The following is a 16,728-nucleotide window of genomic DNA, read 5'->3' on the forward strand; positions in this document are numbered from 1 at the left end:
GCTTTGACAGGAACATGGGCTTGCTCTAGTTCGGGCTCGGGCCTCGGGGGTTTGTTTGGTATGGAGACGCGCGATTGATCCCTTGCGTCACACTTTTTGGCTGTGATTTTTTCTACACTCTCAGACTTGCAGTATCCGTAAACTATTACAGTTCTGCTGCAGATGCATGATTCTCTTTTCTTTTCTGCATCTGAGGTGCAGTAGCCTGTTGGCGGATGACCATAGTGCATCTTCCGTAAAGAAGCAATGTGAAATAATGATTCGGATAGGAGATTCAAATCCGACGACGCCGGAAAAAGCAGTCAATTGCTGGTAGGTACCAAAATAGACCAATTGACAATAAACAAAGGAAAGCTGGGCGAAGTCTCAAAGCACAGTATGCTTGACTCGTTCATGTAAGCAACAAAGGTCTTCTGAGCAGCGATGGTATGGTGAACTCGCATCTAGGCAACTTCAACGAGCTTACTTCCTTGATTCTGAGTTGTTTACTCAGGACCAGAATGATTAGTGCATCCGTTCAACACGCGTTGTGATCATCCCTTAAGCGAGACGGCAGGTTTCCAAGGAATCGGGTCCCTAGTACTAGGTCGAGACACGCGGGAGCTCGTGAGGTTTGGTCCCTGGGGAATGTCAGACGCTACCCACGATCGGCGAACAAGGCCCATGTTGAGAGCTATGTTTGGCTCGCGTCTTTGAACAGCAGTTGAGCCCTTTGTTCGCATTGAACACCGCAGTGTGGCCGAGACTGGTAACTCACACTTGGTATAGCGGTTCTTGTATGGTTTCAAAGGCATCTTGAGAAAAATGATGGCAGTATCTGTTGGCACGCTCAGTACGAGACGCGTCTGAGCGCTCTGCTTGACTGAAGCATCTCGACAAGCGAGACTCAGGATAAGGCATTCAATATGGAGACCAGCAAGACCTGGACCAGCTGGAGCGGACAGAACGCGAGTCGCGACCGAAGTGACTGACACAGGCACGGCCTGAGCCGAGGGTTCAGTGTCGAGGTCTCGAGGGATCCTCCCTGCTTGGATATCCAGAAGATGGGAGAACTGCGCGGCCTCTGAGTGGAGTCGTGAGACACTTGTCTCCGATAGCTCAGAATAACATCGGATGAGTGTTATTTGAGCTGAGATTGTGGATCTTTGATCCGTAGCAACGCAGTCTTTTTGTGGAATAGGAAAAATGCTCTATTACATCTGGATTCATTGACCGGCGACTCCGCGCGGTTTAGAGTTGGAGACTGTTCCAGGGGATAGAGGCTGTAATGTTGAAGATAAGCTGAAGATTCAATGGCTAAGAATTCACAAGTGGAAGAGAAAGCTGAGGAAGGGTCATTTGTTAGCGCTTGTAAGGGAAGTCCCCAGTCAACTTCAGCTTGGCTCAAAGGAGGCACGTAAGCGACTGTTAGTTAGTCCAGTCTTATGTAACTATCATGAACTAGACATCTCCCTACCTCAGTATTTGCCAATCAGAGCAACTGCCGATGACAAGAAAAGTGATTTGTAGGAAATAATGCACTGAACAACTTTTTATCCCTGACTGGATGGTCGTATCGGCAGCTGTACCCTGCATTAGCTTGCACATCTCTTGAACTAAGCTTAGTACTGCATCGTGGACGCAGGGTCCCCACCATCTCCAGGAACCAAGCCCGCGGAGAAAAGAGAGGATAAGATTCACTATTTGCAAACTCAAAGATGAATACCGAAGCAATTTAATTTCAATTAGAGCGTGGAAATCTAGTTAAGCTCAACAATAGGTAGAGCCTACAGATATACAACATTCTTTCCTTTCCTGCATCTGCACTTCTATAACCTTGAAAATATACTTACCGAGTATATATCTCTAGTTCAAGTTCTTCTCCCTTCACTAACCAAACTCCCTCATCTACACACTACATCTCCCTCAATGTCACCTTGGACCCTTTCTCCCGCATGAAAAACCTTTCGGATCAAAAGATGAGCCTCATCCTTCAAAATGCAGTTGCTGAGTCGAACCCCTTACTCAAGCATCAGAACTAACCTGCATAACACGATAGTGACCGTTTCTGAGCTTTTGTAACCCCCTTCTCTGGACAGTTCGCGCGATGCATGTCTTAAAATGGTCTTGTGTCAGGCCACCAGCCTCGCTGTCGCAAGGGCTTATAGCACCCAAATCGCTCATGCACAGCCTTTTCTCGATCTTAGATCGGCGATCTGACTGTGTTTCTGCCCTTCTTTATCGGTCATGACGTCTAAAATCTGATGTTTCGTCAAGGGCAGGAATGGTGATGGTGTTGAGAAGAGAGTTATCTCGTGGTTTTCATGCACGCCTTGTATGTGTCACATAGTTGCGATCGAGAAAGTGCCAGATCGAGCATTTTGCGATCGTTCACCAGCTGAAATGCAGAGTGCAAAGTGTGCCTGCATCTTGCATCTTAGCTGCAGATGAGATGCATGTTTTTGAGCTATTGGAAAGATCTGTCTAAGCAGAGATTTAGAGAGGGGGACAGCGAGTGGTGATCTCTTCTGGCTGCAGGCTCATTCATCCGAACTGTATACGCATCTGAATTGTATACGGTGGCTTCTTACAGTCTTCGCACATCGGATTCGATAATCAAGGTCCCGAATGGTCCTTGATGGAGGGTGCTTAAGGCTGAGAGCTCGCTGACACATTTCGTATAGCAAGCCAACCAGAGGTTATTCCCATCACATCAGATAAAAGCCTATTTCTTGGGCTCTCTCATAGTCGACTTGTTACTCGACAATGTTCGAGATGAGCCGTCTCTGTCTGAGAAGCAACCAAAGAATCTCGATCAACTTTTGAGGCGTCCAGTAAGAGGACCGCGATGGTGAATATGTTGTAGAAGCAAGACTCATATCTCAGGAACTGGTTTTTGAAGGTAGGGATGCAATTCTGAAGCAATGTTCCTGGTTGCAACCATCATAGGATTCTACTCGATCGCTCGATCTGTCAAGACACTCTTAGCTCTGCGAGATTTTAAACTTGTTATAAAGAAACCGGTGGGCTCATTAAACTTGTGGCTCTTTTCCATATCTCGCAGAACGAAATTGTCTCCTTGATCGAGATGAAGATTAATGAGATTCATGATGCCCTTCTCTCATGATTCTCACACTGGAGGATACTCGTAAACTATAGTCTAGGGTATCAGTCCACACCATCTCGCGTTTCATTCCAACACAGTATCCGATAACGAACCGATAATGTCACAAAACATCCGAAGGCGCACTCTTGGCGAGACATGGCTACCGAATTGACTAAGCCGCCTACCTTACCTTTTCATCGACCAATTCGAGAATCGAAGTACGCAGACAATGCTGCACCTTTTGCCCAACAGTTACCCTACAGAAGAGCAGTTTCGGCTCAGCGAATGTGATCATTCATGTTTCACTCGCCGGCTGTCTCATACGCTCGAGAAACCCGAACGCCAACTGAAGGGAGGGAGGAGGAAGTGCTTACTCGGTGCGCCTCTGACCAACAGCTCGATTCACCTTTGTCATTTTGTGGACGTTTGGGCGACACTTCTGGAGTTACACGAATACGCAACATGCAGGAGAAAAAAAAGCCCAATAACTCCCAACAACCTGCGAGATACCTACAAGTACTTTGTTGGGCGAGGCGTCATGTAGAAGGGACAATAGCTCCGTAAGTGTCTGATATGGACTCGAATATGATCCAAACCGCGACATTTCGATGCTTTTTTTCTCAATTACAGATGCCAACCATAAAACTCAGGGCCTCCAACTGCTCCGCTTCAGCTTCAGCTCGAGACCGAACTAGGAAAATGAGGAACAAGACTCTGATTGGAGACTGAATACCCCGTAAAACGGGGCGTGCCGTGGCTCCCGCTCCTCCAGACCAGATCTGGAATAGACTGCCTCATGAGCGTGGTGGTATGAGATTGCGCTGTTGTCGAGGAATCAATTCATGCCTCACCGACCTTCAGATCATATGTTTACACACTCAACGTTGGGGCTTTCAGCACTAAAGCCTAAAGTCGGAGAAGGGCTCGAAACAGGTTAACTTACGGCATGCAGCTGTAGGAAACGTGGCAGTCAACCGTTGTTCCGCCTAACTCACCCTAACCTAACGCCATGACGCAGCGTTACACTCGGCCCCGTTTTCCACTTCCCATTTCGCCCAAGCAAACCAGCTGCTCGGTGCGGAAAACTTGGGCCAAAACCAGGGGGGGCTGGGCCGGGATCAAGATCCGGCTCCCGCTGACGGACGACAATTCTCACTTACAGTAACAAGATGAGCCCTAAAGTTCCAGCTAGCTCGAGGTCCAATGGCCGGCCAATGGTGCAGCCCGCCTCGTCCTGTCAGTTTTGTGCCCAAGGCTCCCTGGTATTGAGTTCTCGTACGCTGCAGCTCTGCTTCCACCTCGAACCCTGTATGTCAGGGGCGGTCAATATGATTAAGCAGGTCAGTAAAACGGACGATGGCCTATGCGCTTCCTCCTACGCTGGAGTCGGTCGGTAGCCCGAAGCTCTTAGATAATACTAGGTACTAGAGACGTGCGGCCATACAGAGGTTTGGCGAACTTAATAAAGGCAATACTTTGAGAAAGTGACAAGTTAGACGGTCAGATTAACCCTGGTCCGACTAAGCTTATCGGGTTTCGATAGAGATGGTTAAAGCCTCACTGCCTGATGCAACAATATGTGGTAACAATGCCAGGACTCGGCGAGATGAGATGAGGCGATATGGAAAGTCAACGGGATGGGTGAGTAGACGGGTCAAACGCCAGTCACCGAAACAATGCCTGAGAAACGGAAAAACATGATTATCAAGTGACTGACTGATATCCAAACCTCCAGCTCTTTGTCATTGTCCTACTCGTTAGGCCTTTATCGGATGGATTTACCCTAGAATCATTGATGGTCGACGCAGTGCCCGGCCTTATTCGAGAGTGGAGAGTCTAATGCATACGTACCGTACCTTACAAAGGCAAAGACATGAATCAAAGAAAGATAAAGACACTCGGCTCGAGTTGCTTGTCCAATGGCGATTTGAAGAGGGATGTTTTAAATAATAATGTATCTGTAGTATCTGTAGCCGTCTGGATGAACTCTCGCCGGCCAATGCTAGTACAATATGATGATCCTCGATCCCGGTTAAGCCTTAAGAAGAGTGGCATTATTAGTTGCATTAGCAAAGCTTTTATCGCTCTTCGTTCGCCAAACCAAGGAAACCTGGCGCAACTAATTCTATTGAGTCATCAATCGCGGCGGGCAGTGCCATTGCCAGTGCCAGTTGGTTTGAGGGAGGAGACCTTGGCGCAGTTTTGACAGCGCAACTTCCTTACCTACGTCAGTGCGCGCACCTTCCTTCTTCCCCTTCCATCTTGCACTTTACCTTCACCTCCTCTTCCTATCATCACCCCTAAAGAATGAGTCTTCGCACATGATGGTGATATCTCAGCTCATGCGTGGATAACAAACTCCTCGGAAAGACGCCATTGGCCCGTAAAGAGGAGTATGTTGCTCTTGTGCTCCCCTTACTTCGTCCTTCCCAGCCGCTCGATTTCCTTAGCTGCATTTGCAGCACTGCTTGTACGGGCTCCGAGCTGCGCATGACGGCTTCGCGACAACGTTCAAGCCATTGCGCGACAATTACTAATTTTCGAGCCGCAAACAGATTCGCTGGACGAAAAAAACCCTTTCAAACGGTCTCAATAAGAACATTCGACCAAACGAAGCGACCAGCTAATTAGCTGCTCGGCCACGCGCGCGCAAACCTCCAAACAACCTCTTTTTGTTCCTTGCGTTGGTATCGTCGAACAAATGCGATTGCGCGCAAACTCGCGTTGTTTCTATAAATTCCACCGCATAAAGTAATTGGCTACCTCAGTCAAATACTGACCATTTTCGCGCTGATTATTTTACGTATCGCGTGCGCGTGCGTTTTGTGCGAAGTGCTTGCAGTTGGAGATTCTCTCTTACTAGTGGCCCGTTTCTCAAGGACCTCTCAGCTTGTCTGGACCTTGGTCTGGCGGGCGGTCACTGCAGCTCCTAGCACCAACCCCCCCAATTTTCCAGCTTCGGGCCTGGCTTGGGTTTCCTGCCACCAGCTTTTTTTTGACATCACCAGCCGGTGCCCATCCTCTTGGGCTCACATACACTCACCCAATTTGACCCTCCTCACCTTTACTTCGCTCGCCTCAACATTCCAGTTGGGCAATTACACTTCTCGGTTCTGTCTCGAGTAGACTCAGTCCGGACTGAGACCTGGTCGTCCTTCCCGAGACCATCACTGTCATTCAGTCTGAAGAGGCCTCTCTATTCTGATCTGCTCACCCGTTTCGCAACTCGAAAAGAACCCGACTTTTGTACAACGCATCAAGAGCTCCCCCACTCCACCCTCCCGAAACATCCACCGTAACGCAACACCACACCGGCGCCCGCTGGTGAACCTTCAACTTGTCGAACTTTCGTAACCCAGTTCCTCGCCCTTTCAGCGCCGCAGACGTGACCAGAATACGACCATCATCTGCTTCTTACGACCGTCACGACCCTAACGCGCCCACGACCCCTACCCAGCACCCGCAACGCCAGCATTCAAGGACTCCAAGTCTTGGCTCACGACCGCTGTTTAATCAGACGTCGGATCCCATTGAGCGGCTCTCCACGCCCCGAAGTCTTCGTCGAACCCCAAGATTTGACGCACCTCCGACTCCAGCACCTGAGCCTCGCAAAGTCCATATCGCAGCTGCCTCCCTCGGTTTTGAACCCAAGGCGACCCTCGCACCCGTTGACAACCTACCGGAGAACCATCCCACTGTATTGGGACTCATCCCCGTTCGTTCAGCACCGCATCAAACTCACCGCCCCCGCCGACGGCTCTCACAGGACCTGACTGAAGATCCTGACGAGGTGTCTTCGGAGCATCCCCAATCCCCTCCGAGACAGACTCCTTCCGTACCTGCAAACTATCCAGAACCACACCCCGTGGTTAAGGTCTCCAAGCATACCCACAGCGCCATCCTCTTTGCACTCGAGGAGGCGCTGCGCAACCCCAATCCTTTCACTCCAGATCTCGAAGAGGAATCCGCAAGCATGGCCGATCTTATGGCTTCTGGAGGCATGCCTCCAGTATCCAATGGCAAGCCAGCTGCCTCTCCATTCCGCCCTGGCGCAACTCCTGGTCAAACGGGCTCACCCTCTGGTATCAGAGGCCCAAGGATGATCATGCAGGAGCGCGCAGCTCGGGAAGCGCGACAACGCGCCGAGGCAGAGGCGCAACAGCGCGAGAGAGCTGAGCAGGAGGCGCGCATTTTGGAGCAGGCTCGGAGAGCGGAGGAACAGCGTAGATCTGCTGGCGTTGCTGCTGGGCAGGTTCCTGACGCAGAAGCGCGTCAACCCATGAACCCTCAGCGTCAGGCGCAAGCCGCCCCTGATAACACATCAGCCCGCCCCCGGGCGAATACTACATCACAAGTACCAGCTAGCCGGCCCGGGCGATCTGGCACTACCAATCAACCACCTCCCCAAACTTTCACGGGCCCAACTCCCGGAAACCAACCCAATTTTGCTGCACAGGGCACTGAGAGCGGAAACCAGGGAGGGGCCAGTGGCTCAAAGACCCGAAATTCTTTTCCTCATGCGTTTGAGCGATGGGAGACGCTATCTGCGCACTGGGAAGGACTCACCAGCTACTGGATCCGCAAGCTTGAACAAAACAAGGATGAGTTGAATCGGGATCCTTTGAATCAACAGCTCGCGCGCCAGGTGACAGATCTATCTGCGGCCGGAGCCAATCTATTTCATGCCGTTGTTGAGCTTCAGCGTCTTCGCGCAAGTTCGGAGCGAAAGTTCCAGCGATGGTTCTTCGAAACTCGAACTGAATTGGAGCGCGCGCAAGAAGTCAATGCCATGTTGGAGGCTGCCCTGGACCAAGAACGTCGAGGCCGAGCAGATGCTATCCGAGAAGCTGTCGAGAATGAGCAAGGAACTTCTAAAGCTCAGAAACAGCTCGCTGAGATGCGCAAGGAGCTGTCCATCTCTAAAGAGGAGGCGCGTCGTGCATGGGAGGAATTGGGACGACGTGAGCAGGAGGAACGTGATAGAACGCTGTCGCTACAGTCAGGACAGCCTACTATTGTTGGAGGCGTGCAAGTGGTTCCAATGACACATGGCGGTCCAAGCAGACATCAAAGCAGCCGAGCTCAAGGGGCCTTTCAGACTGAGTATGGAGCTGGCTACCCGCCTGAGACGACTTCCTCTCCCCAGACTCAGCCTCCAACAACAAATGCTGGCGAATATCGTCAACAGGGTGGTGGCCTTCAAGCACCAGTATCAGAGGGTGGTTACAGCGAAGGTGAGTACGTGATTGATGCAAATGGCAACTTCCTGTTGGATGCCCAAGGAAATAAGATTCCCTTCGCTGGACCACCCTCTACATATTCCGGTTCTGATGCTGAAGCAGAAGAGTATGCAACGCCCGCTACCACCAACCCACCAAGCGGTAAACAAGATTCTCCTTCCACCTCTACTGGAGGAGGAGGCAGTGGAGGGAGCGGAGGCCAATGGACTGGCGCATACTCAGACCCCCAAGACTATTCCGGCCAAGGCTATGGGACTCCTGGCTGGGAGACAGTCCCTCGCCATCACCATCCTACCCGGCTGAGTGATGTCATGGAAGAGGAGGATGAACGCAGCCGAGCCAGTACGAGCCGTGTATAGGACTCTGCGAGTTCATGCTGATGCGCATGGCCGGCGTGTATACGACTCTCTTTTCAAACAGTAATTTAATTGCAACCAAACGACACGTTCATTTGAAGCCGGGACGAGTACAAAACAGCTATGCTCCGGCAGAGCAAAGGAGAGCCCTAATTTTTCAGATCAGTTGTCAGTTACAGTTCTATGTTGGAGCGTCGTCGCATTATTACAGCCATTCCCGCTTTACAGCACTGGAAACTCGGTCCCAGGACGTGTTCTGACACCTGTACATTCGACCGAAACGAGTTTCCAAGGCCAAGTCTGCATCTAGAGAAGGTCTTCATTATGTCATAATAATCCACACCATGCCTGGGACCCTGTTCGAATTGACCGCTTTTTGTTCAACCGTATCTATACATCAGTTATACACATCGAAGCAGACTCGGGATCACACAGCAAAACAGTTGCCTCGTGTGTTCTTACCTATCTCTTTTATTATGAACTTATCATGAAAAGTTTCGGACGATTGAATCAATAGCGACGAAGAGTTGTTGCGGATATGGTCTTTCCATCACGAAAAGCTTCACTTCTGACCTGATCAGTCCGGGGACAGCTTTTGCTACTAGGGGACGTTTGGAGTTGATATCTATTGCATGTATGGTTTCCTTGCTAAAATAAGAACGAGATGATGAGATGTGGAGTTGAGGGTCTTGGAGTACGGAGTGCGTATGGAAATTGGAGTTATTGCTGTTGTTTTTCTCACTCGCATGGATGACAGGAGATCCTGGCCAACTAATAATTGCTAGATGGGATCGGTGTTGCAGGGCCACATTCATAAGGACTAGACTACAGGGTTAATGTAAATTTTCTATGTTTTACGATGTAAACATTTGACCAATTTCAAGGAACATGTTGTATGTTCGGGATTGATATTGCAGGTGACTAGACCAACTGCAACTGCGCTCGAAGGCATGTGTGAATAGAAAATGCAAATACTCCAGCGGCAATGCGTTGCCGTCGATACTATTCATTCGAGCCTTAAAACGTATATATATGTGTGTGGACATTGGTATGCGAAGGGTTGTTTGAAACCCAGGAGCCTTGCCATGGACACTAATCAAGAAACCCAGAAGAAACTCTACACAAGAAAACGCCATTCGTTCGCCTCTCTTACTCTTCACAACTCCGAAAGCTACATAGAGAGATATTTCGTATTCATACAGCTGCGTCACCCCTTGTCTCAGCACCGTCCTGCTGAGATGTGGTGCCCCAAGGAAAGCCATCGCTGGTGCTAGCTTGTGATGGCTGGCGGCTTCTGCTCCTGAACCAACTCAATGAGAGGATGTTACCAAGAGCGCCTGAGTCTGTGGAGCTCCTGTTTCTCTGGTATCGACGGGCCTTGAGACCTGGAAATCCTGTGCTCTTCCGCCTTCGTCGTGTAAGTCGTCGAGGTGTAGATTCGGTGCTTGGCCCAGATTCATCCCCAACAGGGCAACTGGTGGAAGATCTCTTGGTTGGGAGCAGAGGTGAGGACTCTGTATGGCGCGGCAGTGTACTAGACCGTCTCCTATTGCCTGGAGTACTGGGCTCATCTCGATCCTCCAACTCATCCCAAATCTCAGCTCGCTCAGCCCACCGAGGGGTCCTCTTGCGAGAGGGGACCAGTGGTGTTTCGTCAATCGCGGGCGGGAATGTTTGATATGTATGTGGAATTGAGTCTTCGTCTGCAACGGCATTATCTGAGCCAAGTAGCGACTCTTCCTCCTCGGTGTCCTCCACCAGTCCAAGACCAGGAGCAAGGGACGACTGTCCAACGCCGGGTGTATGCTGCTCGTCGCTTAATCGCCATGAGAGTGCCAGGACACCCGAAAGCAGAATGACAGTTCCTAAAGCGATGAGACATGCTCTTAGAGGCGATATTAGGCTTGTCTGGTTGAAATATATCAAGCCGTCAAGAATGGCAATGATGTTGTAGACGCAGAAAACCAAAGGGTAAAGAACCGAGGTTGAAACAAGTTTGAGACCTCGGTGTAAGTAGTAGAGCTGGCAGAGAGCCAGCGTGACGAGAGCTAGGACAATCGCCCAAGATTGCCAATGTACGAACTGGTTACGTCCAGCAACGGTCTTGATGACCAGCTCCACCGAGGACTTGGCAAACAACAGCGCATGAGCAGAGAGATCTCCACTGATGACGCCGTAAGTAATGCCTCGAGCCAGCCGAAACCGGGCGTCGTGTGACAGGCTCGACATGCTGTTGATTAGATCAACGGCCAGCGCCAGAGTGAGGACAAAGAGCGCCTGGAGTATCATCCAGACAATGTATGGCCTTCTCGCCATGAGTTCCAACAGCTCCTTCAAATCATGCGCCGGCGAAGGAATGGCTCCGAATATAGCGATCAATACAGCACCGGTTGTGACGAGAATCGTGCCGGACAAAGACCATCTTGTGAAAGGTTCGCTGAGGATCAATGATGCACATATCGAGTTGAATACGAGGCCAGCAGCCTGCAAAGTCGAAAGAACGGGGAGCGGAAGTGTCGAGATCTGAATACTGCTTCCCAGCAAGTTTGCTACAATAAACATGCCCATGCCAATCTGCCACCTCCTCCTTCGGTAGGGTGGCCGTCGGACATCATGAGGTCCCTTTTCGTCCTCGAGTATATGCGACTTTCGCTGCAAGGTCAGACCTAGGCTCTGAACACTGGTCGATAGCAGTCCAACAATAATTCCAAGCTACAGCCGCCAACATTAGCACTTTTATCCATTCACACAGCGCTGTACGCGACGTACAGCTATGCTCCCTCCAGAAGAGATGCCGCCAAGCAACCCCATTGCGCCTGTGCCAGGTCCGAGGTCATCTGGCAAGGAAGAGTTGAGGCGAATTGTTGAGACGTCGCATAGGCAGTGTATGTGGTACAAGAATCGCTTCGTGTTACTGGACTAGGAAAGGGTGTGTTCGTTTCGATAGATTCAAGGGGAATGGCTGGTTGAAGCGCTAGTCGTAGGTAACGCGGGAGGCTATTGAGCTGCCGCCGATCGGAGAGGTATACCAGCTGGTGCTTTATTCGAGAGAGGACCAAAGGATATAGAGAATGAATATGAATACCCAATTTGATGCGATAAATTCATGTCTTGAATTTAAACTAATCAATAGAAAGCCGGAGGCGGACAAGCTTGAGTCGTGCGTGGGACACCTGACGTGAGTAGAGTACAGTAGAGCAGAGAGGCATGCAGCTCTAACACGGGACTAGTTAGCCACTGTGGCGGTGAAGTTACATAATGCACATGTAAACCATGCAAAATAACCTTGAGCTGATTTCAATTATTCACTCTCAAATCCGTACGTGTTTAAAATAAGGCCCTTCCCACAAAATACACCTCATCTTTCCGCGGACTACATGTATCTTGCGATGAGGTGTGAGAACGAGACTCTTTGTTGAATGGCTGTGCTGCCTACCTTACGTAGTGTACTCTAAACAGTGGGGAACAACTGTGGCTTGACTACCTAACCCCCCAGCTCCAGTCAGTTCCCTGCTGGAGCACAGTAAGATACAGCGAAGGAGCTGGTAGGCTGGGTCTTGGAACGGCTGGCGTCACATACACAGCTACCAACTCCATCATAGTCCATCGCCGACCTTGACCTTCATTAACGAGAGGCCATCGCCAGCCTTTTACCACTTCAACCTTGACCCTATACAGGGCTTTCCTTATCATCCTCTCACCTTTTGAATCTACCAAATCCATATAAATCTGCCCATCATGTCGCAACACGCCTTGTCCGACCAGCAGGTACGCATGCCCAAACGACGCAATCCCTCGTCCATCTCACCAGTCCTCTAATTCTAACGCGCGGTTCTCCCCACAAATAGGTCAACAATGAGCTCAGCAAGATGACGGCGTTCATCAAGCAAGAAGCCATGGAGAAGGCCCGCGAGATTGAGATCAAGGCCAATGAGGAGTTCGAGATCGAGAAGTCCAAGCTCGTCCGCCAGGAGACAGACGCCATCGATAGCCAGTACGAGAAGAAGTTCAAGCAGGCCACCATGTCCCAGCAGATCACCCGCTCAACCGTTGCCAACAAGACGCGACTCAAGGTCCTCGGCGCCCGCCAGGAGCTGCTCGACAACATATTCGAGGAGGCCCAGAAGAAGCTCGCTGAGGGTGCCAAGGATAAGGGCAAGTACCAAAAGGCCCTCAAGGGTCTCCTGCTCGAGGGTTTCTACGCTCTGAACGAGCCTGAGCTCCAGGTCCGCGCGCGCAAGAAGGATTACGATGTTGTCAAGAAGGCCATCGAGGAGGCTGCCAAGGAGTTCAAGAAGGAGCTTGGAAAAGATATTACGGCAAAGATTCAAGAGGACGATCCTCTCCCCGAGGGAATGTACGTGCAAGCCTGTCCCAGAAGATCCCTGAAGTGGGCAGCTAACAGAGTATTAGTGCTGGCGGTGTGGTTGTTATCAGTGGAAATGGAAAGATTGACATCGATAACACTTTTGAGGCGAGATTGCGACTCTTGGAAGAGTCTGCTGCTCCTGCAGTACGAGAGGCTCTATTCGGCAAGAATCCTAACCGCAAGTTCTTCGACTAAACCCCTTTGGCCACCATAAATATCTCTATATGGGAGCCTCTACATGCCGTTTCCATGAGTGCACGACTGGGGAGGCTCTTCAACCATTCGCGACCCGCATTGTTCATCAGTCTGCGCTTGTAGTTTAGATGCTGTGTATTGTGTTTGACTCTTTTGTCTGATTTGGGACTTGGCCCGCGGTAGAATTGATTACACGTTCAAATACTCGCGGCATACAACAGTACCTAGTGAATCGCCGTACGCCTTCATCTTTTCCGCCTAGCCCTGTAGCTCTCAAGTTTACTTCACCTTGACCACGATCGTATCGGCGTCTACTGCTTCGTGGAAGACTTCCTCTGATTTTGTGGGAGATGGTTCAGCCACTTGATCCGGCGCACTCTGTGGTGCTTTCTTGAGGAAGTTCTTCATGTAATTCTGCTGCTTCGGAAGGAAGGGATCCTCTTTCTGACCTGGCAGGTCAAATATGCTCTTCTTCGCCTTTCGGCGTGTACGGACTGAGTGTGCAAGTCGCTGCTGGACCCATTCTATGACGCTTTTGGCTTCTGTACGAGCGAGTTTCATACCCGCATCGTTGATCTTTCGCCAAATTTCCCTCAGTCTGACTGCAAGCTCGTCGACATCGCTATTGAACTGTTTTTCCTTCTCCGGATCATCAGATGGTGCGAATGAGCCGTCATCCACGACGATGTTGATAAGGATAATGTTGGCTTGGAGTAGGGCGAAATCTGTCTTGGGCCCGACGAAGAAGTCCTCGTGATCCAAGAGTGCTATGACGCTACGAATAGTAACCACATCATCGGGATGGTAGCGACCCAAGCTTGGGTTATTGAACAAAAACACTACAGCCAGTCGCCGTCTAAGCTCGTGAGATCTGGCTTTGCTGATAGGCAGGCACGCAAGAGCATTGGTCCTCACACATTGTTCTTTGACTAATGTGTGCAGCTGTGTACAGGTTTCAGAGCACTGCATACATGTCAGTCAGAATCTCGCGTACCACCCTTAAGTGTAACTCACAAATGTGTCCCAGCCAGGCTGAGGAATAGCTTCAAGAAGGGCATGGATGGAAGTTTCGTAAGCGACCAATAAATTAATCTCATACATCAAGAACTTGTCCAATGACATACGTAGGAGCGTCCGAGAAGCATAGACAACCGACTCCTGGGACATGTAGGGCGAGATGGCCGTGATGAGCGATAAGAAGGAGCTGAGAGATGACCAGTCGCATCCTTCATAAGGCTCGGCACTTGGTTTCAGGAGATTCAACTGAGAGTCTTGTTGTTCAAGCTCAGAAGAAGCACCGAATCGATGAAACAACTCCTCCAAACGACGCGGCGTGACAATGCGCGCAACTGCTTCTGGACACGAGCTGAGCAAGTTGCAGTATTCTCGTCTGACAAGGGTTGGATTTTGGGAGCAAACCTCATTCAGTATCCATTCGAAAAGCTCATCCGGGAGTCCCCCCTGCATTTGCAAGAGGGTAAGTGGTAGTCCCGAGGCGAGATGTTGCTCACGTGCCTGGTAATCGCCTTGAGTCAACAGTCTCCATGGCCCTTTGTTAAACTTTTTGGGGGCAGCTGTGGGGGATGGTATTGTGTATCCTTCACGAAAGAAGCAATATCGAAGCTGTGAGTGTGCCGGTGCTGACCTCTGAACGGCTCTCATAACTTTCTGGGCATCTTTACCGGTGTTGTTCTTGACAATGCCCTCCATCACATCCCGCGACATCTCGTCTGTTGTCATTTGTTGATCATGTTGTTCAGCATTTGAAAAGGCCTTGATCTTTAAAGCACTTGCATGAGTTGCATCATCCTGTCTAGCGTCCTTTGCGAGAGCTTTCAGGTCGAATTTATGCTTCGACATTATCGCCAATGGAGACGCAGGAAACTCAACTGCAGTTCTCTTGGCCCTTGGAGTCGCAAAGGGATTGTGAAGAGGTGTACCAGTAGCCTTTCCTGGGCGACCTCGTCCGAGGATAGCGGACAGATCCTCCAGCGAATCGTCTGAGGATGCTCCAATATCATCTTCTTCGTCTGAATCTTTGATCTCAAAGTCTCGGGGTATTGGTGCTGTCTTCTTGACCGGGGTCGCCAACTTTTGTTCCAAGGGTGATGAAGGTGGCTGTAGTGACGATGGCGGGTTTGGTGTTGAGACTCTGGAGGACTTGGGCGTTTGTGATTTTGTCACGGGGTTGAAGAAACTCATAATATTACCATTTCTACCCTTTTGAGACATGGCGTATCTGATTCGATAGCCAGCGCTAGTTTAAAAAATGCAGCAGGTTATTTCGAGAGTCTCCTGGTTTTGATACCTTCACCTGCAAAAATGACTGCAGGTACAGGGTGTGTGAAGGAAGTACAAGATGCAGCTACGACATACTAACCGCGTTAATGGCTTTAGGTTGAGACGCGTTTGAGGTACGGTGAGGCTGGTGACTAAGTGTGGCTGCTGTGGCTGCCTGGGGGCCTAGACGCTGACTGAGATGAGTTATGAATAGCATCATCATCATGCGACTGTATCTAGTGCTTAGGCCAGAGCAATCTCTAAAACGACTTCTAAAAGGAGTTACAGATTGCATCTTGGCCGCTGACAGACCTCGCCCTACAGATGTAACCATTTCTAGATGTGGCGCTCTACCAAATGGGCGGCTAAAAGGAATGGTGACAGTTTTTGGCCTATGGCCCCCTTTCTCTAGACTAGAGTTTCCAGAAGAGTCCCCTCTTGGGCATCGGTCTTCTAGTTCACACAGCATTGACCAGGCCTTTATCACGATGCAGACGTAATGCTGTTGTTTTTAGCTCAGTGGTTCGTGCCCCAAGATACGCGGCGTGTGCGGGATCAAGCCTCATAATCTATCAACGACACATGGGTGTTTCGTCCATGCAGACTGTGGTCGAGAAAAGGGGTTTATGCGTTTAATGCCAACACCGCCGAGAACGCTGGAGAACGATCGTCGGAAATGGAGCCTTTGCGTTCATTCCAGCATTTCGTCTCTTATTACTGCACAAATCATAGTGCAGTATTGAAATCGGGGGTTGGAACCTTGTGTCTGGTATGCGACCCCAAGATGTTGACTTACACCTTATTTCGTTCGGCATTGGTTTAGTGCAACGTCGATGTTGGTGTAATGAAGCTGTCGAAGGAGTAGGATTAATACGCTCAAGCTGACTGTAAGCTGTGATAGATGTGGTTTCGGCATCCGAGCCTGACAGGAGTCCAGGGCTATTGTTATACTGCTTCTTGTTAGATGATGACGCCTGAATACGACAGTGGGTCATTTGCGAGCCGGTCTCAGGCGTCCAATCCGAGGCTGACGCAGCACAGCCCAGCTCGGCGCGTTCCATTCTTTGCTTCTGAAGGGTTGGATCAGAAGTGATGGATCATATGGATCCTTCCATCTCTCTAGCCTTGGCAGTCCTTGGGTCGATAAAAATGCACTTCAGATTAAGAATTAGAGGTTGAACACTTGACTCAGGTGTTACGACC

General features: G+C 50.2%; 5 protein-coding genes across 8 annotated transcripts; 2 read left to right on the top strand and 3 right to left on the bottom strand.

The window, feature by feature from the left end:
* Window positions 1-582: 582 nt before the first annotated feature.
* On the bottom strand, window positions 583-3,500 carry FOIG_15917 (uncharacterized protein; the record flags this gene model as incomplete). The annotated part of the gene is made up of 5 exons (XM_031217324.1): window positions 583-620; window positions 758-1,063; window positions 1,916-1,970; window positions 3,276-3,342; window positions 3,460-3,500. 5 exons carry the CDS (start codon window positions 3,498-3,500, stop codon window positions 583-585), a joined length of 507 nt encoding a protein of 168 aa, XP_031053011.1.
* A 1,839-nt stretch (window positions 3,501-5,339) lies between these two features.
* FOIG_15918 (uncharacterized protein) lies at window positions 5,340-11,914 on the top strand. Of its 3 annotated transcripts, XM_031217327.1 has the most exons (3): window positions 5,347-5,478; window positions 5,641-8,319; window positions 8,428-9,696. In XM_031217327.1, the coding sequence occupies exons 2-3, from the start codon at window positions 7,059-7,061 to the stop codon at window positions 8,682-8,684; spliced, it is 1,518 nt and encodes a 505-aa protein (XP_031053014.1). In that variant the 5' UTR covers window positions 5,347-5,478; window positions 5,641-7,058; the 3' UTR covers window positions 8,685-9,696. The 3 variants fall into 3 exon arrangements, with proteins under 3 accessions (XP_031053013.1, XP_031053014.1, XP_031053012.1); XM_031217326.1 differs by having other exon boundaries at window positions 5,340-8,319; window positions 8,428-11,914; XM_031217325.1 differs by having other exon boundaries at window positions 5,641-9,696.
* FOIG_15919 (uncharacterized protein) lies at window positions 5,381-11,917 on the bottom strand. Its single transcript, XM_031217328.1, has 2 exons — window positions 11,451-11,917; window positions 5,381-11,393 (listed from the first exon to the last, which is right to left on the bottom strand). Exons 1-2 carry the CDS (start codon window positions 11,490-11,492, stop codon window positions 9,876-9,878), a joined length of 1,560 nt encoding a protein of 519 aa, XP_031053015.1. The 5' UTR covers window positions 11,493-11,917; the 3' UTR covers window positions 5,381-9,875.
* Window positions 11,918-12,144: 227 nt separating this feature from the next.
* FOIG_15920 (V-type proton ATPase subunit E) lies at window positions 12,145-15,545 on the top strand. Of its 2 annotated transcripts, none has more exons than XM_031217329.1 (4): window positions 12,145-12,449; window positions 12,530-13,038; window positions 13,095-14,316; window positions 14,374-15,545. In XM_031217329.1, the coding sequence occupies exons 1-3, from the start codon at window positions 12,420-12,422 to the stop codon at window positions 13,243-13,245; spliced, it is 690 nt and encodes a 229-aa protein (XP_031053016.1). In that variant the 5' UTR covers window positions 12,145-12,419; the 3' UTR covers window positions 13,246-14,316; window positions 14,374-15,545. The 2 variants fall into 2 exon arrangements, with proteins under 2 accessions (XP_031053016.1, XP_031053017.1); XM_031217330.1 differs by lacking the exon at window positions 14,374-15,545 and having other exon boundaries at window positions 13,095-14,136; window positions 14,188-14,342.
* Window positions 13,188-16,499, bottom strand: FOIG_15921 (uncharacterized protein). The gene is made up of 2 exons (XM_031217331.1): window positions 14,260-16,499; window positions 13,188-14,208 (listed from the first exon to the last, which is right to left on the bottom strand). Exons 1-2 carry the CDS (start codon window positions 15,475-15,477, stop codon window positions 13,525-13,527), a joined length of 1,902 nt encoding a protein of 633 aa, XP_031053018.1. The 5' UTR covers window positions 15,478-16,499; the 3' UTR covers window positions 13,188-13,524.
* Window positions 16,500-16,728: the final 229 nt, after the last annotated feature.

This window comes from Fusarium odoratissimum (assembly GCF_000260195.1).
Source record: "Fusarium odoratissimum NRRL 54006 unplaced genomic scaffold supercont1.61, whole genome shotgun sequence".
Taxonomy (NCBI): Eukaryota; Fungi; Ascomycota; class Sordariomycetes; order Hypocreales; family Nectriaceae; genus Fusarium; species Fusarium odoratissimum.